The sequence below is a fragment of the Pararge aegeria genome, chromosome 17 (assembly GCF_905163445.1).
Source record: "Pararge aegeria chromosome 17, ilParAegt1.1, whole genome shotgun sequence".
Lineage (NCBI taxonomy): Eukaryota > Metazoa > Arthropoda > Insecta > Lepidoptera > Nymphalidae > Pararge > Pararge aegeria.
In genome coordinates, this window is record NC_053196.1 from 13,871,340 (window position 1) to 13,883,668 (window position 12,329).

Here is a 12,329-nt window from a genome sequence, read left to right on the forward strand (position 1 = left end):
CGTTATCACCGCTTTAACTTACGTGCTGTGGTTCTCAGTCGAGCCCCCGAGTTTGATCTCCAAAGGGGCAATTTCGGAATTTATTATTGCTGAATTTCTCTGGTCTGATCGTGTAGGAGGCTTCGGCCATCTCTAGTCACCACCCTACCGAAACAGAGTCTTACCAGCTATGCAGCCCTTATATGGAAGCCCGCTACCTTAGACGGCGTCATCGTTTTCCACCAGGAAAGATCAAAGACGAACTTGTAGTAGAAAGTTAATCATCAAATTTTATTATTTATCTTACAAGTCAATAATCGTAATTCACTTATAACAGGGCTCTTTTTCTTGAAGGGCTTTTATAATATATAGATTTTGAAAAGCAAACCGAATTCTTCCTATAAACCATACCGATTTACCCACTTTATCCGATCCGTTAGTCATTTATTTACTTATGGAGTTAAATATTGTACATGTTTATCTGTTATGTTGTATTAATGGAAATGCTATGGCAAACTAACTATAAATAGCCGAGTATCACAATTGAACTATTGTACAGTTAGCAGTGGCGTGCACTTTATACATGCACAAAAGCACTGCATACCCAAATTATTTTATATAACTCGTATTGGAGGGTAATTTTTCCATTTTATGCCATGTACCAGCTTTGCATAACCTGGTCAAAAACCCTGTGCACGCCACTGACAGTTAGGTTGCAGTCCAAACATGAACGATTTTATTTCTACTGTCGCTTCCTGAATTGTACTTAAATTTAAATGATACAACTTTTTATATAAAACATATTAAAAGTAGGTATATCCAAACTCCTTAAGTAAGTTACTATATAAAGTTTTTTATCTCTAATTCAATATTTTATGACATTCATTACTTTTATCGCAAGCAGTGATAGCGCACTGGGTAGAAACTCGACTTCAGTTTCGGGAGCCAACTTATCGCAGCTTTTCTAAGTTATGTACGTTTTAAGTAATTAAAATATCACTTGCTTCAACGGTGAAGGAAACCTGCATGCCTTAGAGTCCTACATAATTTTCTCAAAGGTGTGTGGAGTCCACCAATCCGCACTGGGCCAGCGTGGTGGACTGCGGCCTTCACCCCTTCTCATTGTTGGAGGAGACCCGTGACGGTAATGGTTTGATGTGAAGATGATGATTACTTTTATCGAGGTTACTTCCCATGCGGTGTGACCCATGACGCCAGTTTCCCCGCAAGGCTTACTGTTTTTTGATCTTTGTTAAATTGAAGTTAAATTAAACCATTGATTTTTTTTACAATAATTACCTGATGGGAAATAAAATCATGGAAACACACAATCTCTTTAATAAACAAATCTCACAAAGGTAGTTGGCGTGTCCGCACCCTGGAATAACTATTAATTAATTTGGGATCTAACATACAGTACCTATATACCTACGCGTTTTTTTGTGCTAGTTTATTTAAACAGCATGCTTGCTTAGTTATAGTTGAATTGTACCATACTGTATATAATATATATACATTCTAATCAAAACGATGTGTGGTAGAAGAAAATTTGAAAACACACGCAATCGTGTGAAAACCCTATAACTTTCAGATGTGGTTATCGTGCCCACACACTTGACAAACTAAGCTGCTCTGTGGGACGTGAATAACTGCGTTCTGCCTACTTCGGTAGGATAATAGGGTTTATAGAACTGTATGTTTGTTAAACTGTGCAATGGGTTAATGTTTATAGAAGCTATTTATCAATGCCTGGTTAGGAAGTTAATGTATACTCATCTGAGCCCTGTGATTTAATCCTAGATGTAGTGACGCGGATTCAATTATTAATTAGTTGGTATAACTATCTGATTGCAATATATTATATAACCGACTTCAACAAACGATGATAATCAAGTAAATAATGTTTGTTATGTTATTGGAATTATATACTATTCACTAAAGAATATAAGTGTAGTGCTTCCAAATATATTATGTTCTGTGTGTGTAGTGCTATTAGGCTTACATATTTTTCACAAATATGATACAAACTATTTGAGCTCTCAAACATACATGCAATGTTAGAAGGCCGATTGGCGCAGCGGGCAGTGATCCTGCTTTCTGAGTCTACGGCCGTGAGTTCGATGGAAAATGTTTGGTGTAATGAACATGAATATTTTTCAGTGTCTGGGTGTATATATGTATATTATTCATTAAATATTCATCAGTAATCTTAGTACCCATAACACAAGCTACGCTTACTTTGCGGCTAGATAGCAATGTGTGTATTGTGGTTGTATATTTATTTATTTTATTCTATTTTATACCACACTGGGATGGGATTCGAACTCGGCCCCCCGAAAGGGAAGTCTGCTCAATGCGCTATCGCCGCTTCAAAGTTCTTTACTTAAAAAAACTATAAAACCTCATTTGTGTTTTATCAAAACTGTTTGGCGCGATTTTCAACTATAGCTAACTCAGTCAATCTTTTTCAGATACATTCTCTCGCTCGCACTCGCAGACCTGCTCGTGATCATCACGTGTGTACCATTCACCTCCATCGTGTATACGGTCGAGTCTTGGCCGTGGGGTGAATCTGTGTGCAAGATATCGGAGGCAGCGAAGGACGTCAGTATAGGAGTATCGGTATTCACATTAACTGCGCTGTCTGCAGATCGGTACTTCGCGATCGTTGATCCGTTGAGGAAGCTGCATGCTACTGGTGAGTTACTTTTTTTTTTTTCAGGCCTACGTGACAGATATTTTAACTAATACATTGTGGCATATATTCAAAAAAACATTCGTTATAGCTATCTTTTCGGTGAATGACGAATTATTGTTTACATGATTTGCGCTGCTAGCAGTTCGTTAGTTACTTTGTTACGTGAGTTGACTTCTTTTTTCTCACACTTATGGGACAGATATTAAAACGAATACATTTTGATATTTTTATTGCACTAAAGCACACAGTTTTTGCACAGAGTACAATATTTGCCAAAGACAATTAACAATATGTACTACAGGGTATAGTGTTCATTGTCTATGGCAAATATTTCAATAATTATTCTAAATAATTATTCATTCAATGACATTAGTATATGTGTGTTGGCGTTTACATTAACGGCGTTGGTAGCAGATTCAAACTTTGCGATCCTTGATCCGTAGGACTGACTACTGGTGAAATACCTTAATTTATTATTAACGGTCTTATGTGTCAGAGTCGACGACTTATAAACTTTGAACTGGTCTATACGCTTGAAATCAATATGGCAAAAGCTCAATTTAAACAACTTTTCTGTAATTATTCTACGAAAAACATATTTTATCGGTGTTTAAACTGAACGCGCCATCAGGCTTCATTTGTATCCATTGCTCAACCAACAGTGGTAATGAACTGAACCAATCGTCTCAAATACATCGTCCACAGGCCAGCAATTTTTTCGATTTTTGGATGGACACTTGTCGATAACCACCTGAGGGGTTTACGGTGTCACCGGGGAGTGGGGCCATGACAAGAACCCCAGGGCTCGCCGACATCGGGGGGAGTTCAATGAGGTTAATCCGAGGTGCGATTATTGCTTGAAACTTTATAAACACACCGCCATGTGGACGTGAAACACGACCCTCTTTTATAGGGATTTCCAAACGCTACGGTTTGCTACAAGCTACTGTTACTACGCTACGGTTTTCTTCAAGCTACAGTTGCTACGCTACGGTTTGTCAATAACAACAAAGTTTATTAATAGTGCAATTGTAACTGAATAAAGACTATTGGCTCGTCCAGGAAATTGAACCCTCATTGCCTTCAGTTGTATTCTAGAAAACCAACATCGGGAGTCAAAATAAATTTCATTTTTTTTTTAAAGAGTGTCGCTATACACCGATTGGTAGGTAGCAAAATCCCTCACGAGCAGTATATTCGGTAAAGCTGGGGTTTATCTGACAATGACACGCGTGTCGGCGAAATACGTATGAGTGATTATAGCTGAGTGATAATCTTGATTAATTTTACCCCTAACATTATTATTTTTAAAAACCGTTTTGTCCAAAAATATATATAAACAACAAGTCATTCTCCCGTAATTAGAGGGGTTCTAAATAGGATTCATTTTGAAGCTTTAATTCTCCTCATCTGCTGCATTTAACAAATAAATACGATCTTTTGGATACCTAATTGAGTTTTTGCGGAATTTAGGCCAGGATATGGTGGTCTGAAAATACTAACCACTTAACCAGCAAGTCAGTTGGAATAATGATAATAATTAGCTTCAATGACCACAATGAATTCTTGCAACGACATACAAATAAATATTAAGAAAGAGAAAAAGAAAACTAAATAATTAAAAAATACGTTGCGTCGTTGAGGTAATATAATATATTGGAAAAGTTTATCAAAAAAAATCGTTTATTTCAAGTAGGCCTACTTTATAAGCACTTTTGAATCGTCAAGTATGTATGTTTGAGCAGCAAGCAAGAAACTCAGTAGTTGATCTTTTCATCTTGTATAGAAGAAAATGTGGGTTTCTTGTATAGAATATGCAAACATTGGATAAGATGTTGCCCAAAAAAACTTGTAGCCTATACGCAAAAAACTGTGTTGCTATGCTGATATATCATATCGTAGGCGTGAACAGATCTAATAATATAAGGCTGAAGATGGCCTCATAAAATTTATAGGTAATTTTCTCTTATTAGGTTTTTATATTCATTCGGCCTTCGTTAAACACCAACATAATGAAATATGCTTCCTACTATTTGATAGTCCAATTAATTGTACGCGTAATCTCTCGTATTTTTTAAATTGATAATGAGAAATGTGTTTTTTATAAGGCTCAAAAAAATTAAAATTTTTTGACCAATAAAATGTCTTGCTTTCATCAAAGTATTCACGCTACTTTCAATTTGGATTGGCTCGTTCGTTTCCATTAAAAATAAAAAAGAAGACACCATGTTTTAATATTCGGAAAACCGGGAAGTATTTGGTGATAACATAGAAACTCATTAAGTTTTTTTAATGTATTTAATTTATACGTCCGTGACTTTAAGATGTATGTTACTCAATCATCAATAAACTGCTCAAACGATTTTAATGAAAACTAGAGACAAAGACATACCGCAATAACTGAATCAATACTTTTATCCCAAAGACATTTTTTGAGTCGTGCAGAAAAATGTAGATTTCACGTAGATTACATGTCAAGCAATGGACTCTTTTGCAAGGAGTTCCAAATGTCACATTCTTGCGCTGTTTGGGTCGAGCGACTCCCTGCGACTCGTTTGATGTCATCTTATGACCTCGTCGGGGGTCTACCAATGCTGTGTTTACCGCTGGTCACAATTCCAGGACTTTGGGACCCAAACGTCCATCCACTATAGCTTTGCGATTTGAGCTATATCGGTAACTCTGGTTCTTCTAGGCATCTCCGCATTCCTCAGTTTGACGGCCGATTGACGCAGTTGGCAGCGACCCTGCTTTCTGAGCCCAAGACCGTGGGTTCGATTCCCATTACTGGAAAATGTTTGGGTGATGAGCATGAATGTTTTTCAGTGTCTGGGTGTTTATACGTATATTCTAAGTATTTATTTATATTATTCATAAAAAAATATTCATCAGTCATCTTAGTACCCATAACACAAGCAACGCTTACTTTGGGGCTAGGTGGCGATGTGTGTATTGTGTTAGTATATTTATTTATATTCTTGATTCGATGACGAATAGATACTCCAAGCATAAGTTGCACGCAGTATTATTAATAGTTTATTAATATTGGATAGAAGCAGACGTTACTTTGCGGAAATCCATGATATATTATCAAAATTAACCTTCCGCTTTTCGCGGAGTATAGCAAATTAAGCTTAATTTTGATAAGTTTATTAATAATAATCATGCATCATGAAGCGGTGCTAGCCCCGTGAGTAGTACTTCGATTAAACTTTAACTTTTGTAAGTTACGTGCGTTTCAAGTAATTAAAATATCAATTGCTTCAATGGTGAAGGAAAACAATGTGCGGAAACCTGCTGTTCTCAAAGGTGTGTGGAGTCCACCTATCCGCGCTAGGCCAGTGAAGTTGACTGCAGCCTTAGCCCTTTCTCATTGTGAGAGGAGACCCGTGCCCTGTAGTAAGCCGGTAATGGGTTGATGCGATGATAATAATGATAAATAAACATCATCATAGTCACTTTGACTTTGACTTTGACTTTGACTTTGAAAATTTGAAGAACGCTTTTCTTAGTAACTTATTAAAATATTGGGATAAAATAATAAATACTATAATTATTAATAGATTAACGTAGGTAGGTACTTGGTAAAATAAAACCTAAAATTACTGTAAAATCTAATATTTCGATATCACTGTTTCCACTTTGAGGTTAGGAATGGTTTATCATGAAGTGTGTAGTTTTAAAGTATTTTTCTTCAAAATTATTACCATTGTAGTATAGGCTAATAATAATATTATTATAATGAAACTATTTGTAGACCAGATGGGTTATAATGTCAAATTAGTTGCATCGTTGGTCCGGAAATTCAGTGAAGCGAGTGTCAGTGCCAGATGACTGGTTGGTTTCCTGCCTACATTATCGCTACGTTGGACATTCAATATTTAAAATAATTGCCATTTAATAACTTACGGATAATTAATTTATATACTGGGTGTAGACCGAATTGACGGAAAGAAGGAAATGAAAATTAGTTTTTTCTCAAAATGGGCTGCGATATTCAGATTACATTCGAAAGAAGATAATCTAAATATCACTACTCACGCATTACTGACTGGGAAATAAGAAACAATATTTCGAAAAAAAACCACGACAGAAAATTATAAAAATCCTATAGGAATAGTCTAAAGTCCATTTTTCAAACTTAAACAATATATTAATTACTTTTTAGTTACTAAAATAAGTGGAAATTAATTAAACAAATATTCTTTATGAAAAAAATAGTTTTATTCATTTTTAATTTTCACAAAATTGTCTTTACAATAAAAAATAATGGAAAATTTGTTTACATAATAAGACGCTTAAAAAAATGATGGCCTAGTTTCGAACATACTGGACAACAATGCTGTATGAAAATCTATTTATATCTTCCACCTCTTTTTTGTAATTACTGACCAAACCAGGTTAAAAAAAACGAAAACCTGCTTTTGAATCCTGGTCTGCAAAAGATCGTCCATTGACCATCACCAAACACGCCTTCATGTACTCTCTACAGATTTTGACTTTACTCACAATGAACAATAGTTAAGACCAAAATACCAGATTGGAAGACCTGTTTGGTTGAGTATAAGATTGAAAAAATTATATATTGCACTGTACAGATTCTCCTGTTCTTGCGGAATATAGCAAATTGAGCCAAGTGTTTATTGTTTATCAATAAATTCCGCGAAGTGCGCCTGCCATGATCTCTATATCCCATGATTAAAAAATGTCCTTTTATTACCGGAACATATTTTAGTTACTCGCTCGGTTTTCTTGAATATTGAAATGTAAATTGCGGATAAGGTCAAGTGCCTCCGTCGTTCAGATCATCATGTTCCCTAATTACGTATTCCCTCCAAGCAATTTTCAACGCCCACTTATAATAGCTAGATAGTGAACGGTGTAATTTATATTTTCAAAGAACTCTATTTTTATAAGTTCCGGAAATAATGGATAAAATGAGTTATAGACCCTACCTTTTTCATACTGCTCTTAACTGATATTCGGCAGTTATTAAAATAACATAAATTGACGGGTTAAATAAAATGTTAATAAACACTGCCCCCACCTGGAGTAAAAGTAATTCCAACATAATATAACAGAATAATTAAAATATCTTACATATTTCAACGGTGCGAAAACTTGCATGCCGGAATGCCTGAGTAGCACAATTTTATCAAAGGCGTGTGAAGTCCACCAATCTGCACGGGGCCAGCGTGGTTGACTACGGCTCATTGTGGGAGGAGACCAATACAGGGCACGGGTCTCCTCGGGCGTTAAATGGGTTGAATGCCCAGTGGCTAGGACTTCGGCTTCGCTTTCGGGGGCCGAGTTCTAATCGAGTTCCCAGCACGCACCTCTAACTTTTATAAGTAACGTGCGTTTTAAGTATAGTCGACGTCGCCATCAAATAATGTGTATAACATCATAATGTATTTTTAAAGAAGACGAAACGTAACGTAACAACAACGTAAGTGATAAACACGGATTAGAAAATTGTCAAATTTTATACAAAGCTACTTAGATATGATAACTAAATACTAACTGATGTAGTTTAAATTTATTATCTTCAAGGTTCAAACCATAATTATTACAGAAGAATATGATCTCTTAATATTCTCCTAATGCTTATCTCTATCAATGTCTCAAGAAAAAATACCTTAAGACTCGAAGCTTCCAATTCCTATTTCAGAAATACCAGCTGTGTTAATCTTACACAATCTTCTTGGATTGACGTTTCGTCTTCTTTAAAAATACATTATGAAACTAAAAACACAGTGCTTATATCTTCTGTGCTATAAGCTAAGTTGGAAGCGCCACTACTGCAGACGAATCTAATGTAGTGTTGGTATACTCTTCGGATACGAGGTTATTCTCATGGGAAACAAACTTTGCCATTGCTGTGCCATTTGCGCGCGTAACTTTTGTTTCACTCTTATCTGATTTTCTATACGCGCCAAAAGTTACTATATTTTTAAAAAGCTTTGCGCAAATAAAATAGAATTGTACTCTTTTTATTTTTCAAAAAATATGAAATTGAGTTCGTCGAGAAATTCGAACGACACGAAGTTATCGCCCGATTCAAAAATAGTATTTCTATCGAATCAGGTAACTTGATTTTTACTACCATAGCAGCAGACGATGTAAATGTAATGCCTAACGTTTCAAAGGTACCAAACGTTAGTGTATTTTAGTATTAGTAGCTTTTTTCTGCATTGGTGTATTCCAGACACATGAGGCTTAACAACTACGCCTCTTGTTGATGGACACAGGGACCGTACTTTGTAGGATGTGTTCCTTACATGCTTTGCGACGTGTTGCTCTGTTTATAGACGAAGCTTTTCCAGTAACCATCAGGTGAGCAATCTGCTTAGTATATTAATTACTACTATAAAAAAAAGCCACGTTATAAATAAAATATTATGAATAAATAAGAATATTTATCGTATTCAGAATAAACATTAAATATTTAGTACATTTTAATCTCTAGTATGTATTCTTGCATAAGTCTAAAGGCACACTATAGGGCACGGTGCCCACGATGAGAATGAGTGCGGATTGGTGGACTCCACGCAACTTTGAGAACATTATGGAGAACTCTCAGGCATGCAGTTCCCTCACGATTTTCTTTCACCGTTGAAGCAAGTGATATTTTAAGTACTTAAAACGCATATAACTTTAAAAAGTTAGCACATGCTTTGTTAAGGTGGATAGCCAACACAGCACATCGAAAGTGAAGTCGAGCTTCTACCCCATAGACTATCACCGCTACAATATAATAAAAATCTCAGTTAACTGCCACACGATCGAATAAGAAAACGTAGGTAGAAAATCTCACACTACACACTCGAAGCCGTGCATTATAATTATATAAGAGCACTTCATTGACATGCTTTGTTCGTTTCGAGCTTAATTAATTACTCTACAATTCGTCTACGTCAGTTCAAGTATTGAATTTTAATATATTCACTGATTAATTGAGTAAACCATAAGAGGATTGTTTTCGACGTGAAAAGCCGTTCAAAAGCCAATCAAATTAAATAAGGGGTACCCTTTTGGTACAATTCAGTTAGCCTGATTGTGTGATATTTAAATAACTTCGACTTCGTAATTTGAATAAACACCAAATCTTACAATATATTTATTAAAGATTTTAAACTAAGACTTTCGTGGTTAATCAACATTTCATGAGTGCCGTCGTGACCACGATCCATGCAACTGGTTATATCGACAAATCAAAAAACATTAGCGTGGTATGTACCCGTTGAACTATATTTAAGAAATATATATATTTTTTGAGCCAACAATAACCCGCCAGAATTCACCCAGATCGCGAACTGCGAGGTCGTACAATGATACATATACCTTGGTGCTTTAATTTCGAACAATGGAGGTTGCGTAGAAGAAGTAAAGCGACGTATGGCAATAGCTAGAACTGCGATGGACAGGCTGAAGATAATTTGGAAAAACAGGAACATAACTAAAGCTACTAAGATCCGGCTTGTTCAAACACTTGTTTTCCCCATATGCTGCAGGGACGTGGACTTTGCGACTAGTCGAGAAGAAGAAAATTGATGCTCTGGAGATGTGGTGCTGGAGACGAATGCTTGGAGTGTCATGGACCGAATTTCGTACCAAAATCTCTATACTCCAAGAAATCGGAATTAAAAACGTCTTTCGGCGTTAGTACAGAGTCGTATCTTAAAATTCTTCGGGCACGTCTCCCGGCGTGAGTGTGACTCCATAGAGCGCCTTGTCGTGCAGGGCAAGGTGGAGGGCACTAGAGGGCGAGGAAGGTCACCCATGCGATGGACCGATCAGATTAAGTCTGCTGTGGGTGGACCTTTGCACGAGTGCACCAGGCTTTCGGCCAGCTGAGAGAAGTGGCGTATGCTCGTGGGGCGTGTGACATCTGCCCTCAAAGACGCTTCATGATGACCACGACCACTCTGTCAAGAGTGTAACGACAAAGAAGATATTTTTTTATCTGTCTATCTATTTAGTACTGAAAGTAAAGCTGCAGATTGCTTTTGTTTCTTTGTCGGCGTTGAAACTTCAGAACTACCAAACAAATTTGAAAAATCTTGCTTTTATTTTATAGCTCATTTCTTTTGGAAGGCTTTTATATAACTTTAAGTAAGTCAAATCCCTAAAAGGGATGAAATTTTTTGTGAAAGTCATTTCTCAAGGTGTATCGATAAAAAATCATACATATCAATGTTTTACGTACATACATACATACAATTATGTACATACGTAATTGACTATTTATAGTAGTAAAACATGTTAAAGGATTTAAAAAAAAATCACCCCCATAGGAGCTACATGGGTGAAAGGGTGAAAGTTTATAAGATAGCGAGCGCTAAACTCAGGATTTGTTATGGTTATTAGAGGTTCACTAAAGGGAACAGGCCACCTATCAAATAAATTTTGAAGCATAGACCCACTACGTTGCTCCAACGGATAAGTGGGCTTTTATCACATGTTAGTGATCATTAGTGTTTCCTTAGCACGTGGATTGACACAACTAGCCCCGAGCTAAAGTAAGTAATGAGTATTTCAAAACAGCAAAACATTTTTATACGAGAATTTATTAATAGAAGTAGGTCCTGCAATCAAATGCTGCAATCTAACAACTTCATAGTGATTTAAACAGACTCGCTGTGATCTATTTGTCACGTTCATCCATTAATTTGCCTTTAATGAGTAAATTAAATTATGAGCGTCTGAATAATACACAGGAAACAATAATAAACTTGAATTGAATGAGGAACGTGTTTCGGTTTATACCAAAAATTTGTATAAAAGTACCTATCAAGTAGGTACCGGAAGTCAGAACTTTTTCATTTTTCTCTTGCATTCTTAAACATTGCTTGTTATTAAGTTCCGAAGGAAAGCTCCTGTTGACTTTTCATCGTTCGGAAGAAAAAATACCAACTTCGGGACTCATCGAGCATTACTTGACGAGCCGAGACTTATTGTACCGATTTCCAAAAGGAGTTAAATAAAACACGGTAAACATATATAAACATATATTGTCCTACTATTGTAGATTTGAGTTTAAGTAAATCAATTAGATTATTTGACTTTCTGGACATCTTTAGACTCAAAATGGGAGTTCATTTAACGCGAATTAACTTTTTTTTAAGTGCGTGCGTGTGTGTGTGTGTGTGTGTGTGCGTGAGTGCGTGCATGTTTGTGTGCGAAATGACGGAAAAACCACACACACTACACTGTGTGTCGATGTGCCGCCACCAAAAAAGGGTAGATTTATTTTTCACAACTCCAAACACATAGATGACCGCCATCACAAAACTCCCTCAATATTTATATCAAATGAAAGGCCTTGACTAGCAGAATAATGTTGTAAAAGTTTGTAAATACTGCCTTTTTTGCGATGTTATATATCCAAATCCGTGTTTACTCTAGCCGCATGGATACTATATGCCTTAGTTGTCAAAACATTTCCTTCTCTCAATACCACTACAAATAATCATCACATACCTATCATGCCAATTCGTTGTTTTGCCAGTACATCAAAGTAGTTTAAATTAATGTCAATTGTGTTGAGACGGAAATCGTAAACTTCTCCTATTCCATGTTTAGCAGGTGCTTTAGTGGACACGTTCAGTATATCCCTTGCCAGGGGATATAATCGAGGGATATAACTTTT

The 12,329-nt window shown here is 36.2% G+C and overlaps 1 protein-coding gene across 1 annotated transcript in view; it reads left to right on the forward strand.

The window, feature by feature from the left end:
- Positions 1 to 12,329, forward strand: part of LOC120631027 (neuropeptide CCHamide-1 receptor-like) — a 113,124-nt gene that overhangs the window by 3,530 nt on the left and 97,265 nt on the right. The window contains exon 2 of the mRNA XM_039900418.1: positions 2,451 to 2,677. Coding sequence (XP_039756352.1) covers positions 2,451 to 2,677 — 227 coding nt within the window. The remainder of the gene's footprint in view (positions 1 to 2,450; positions 2,678 to 12,329) is intronic.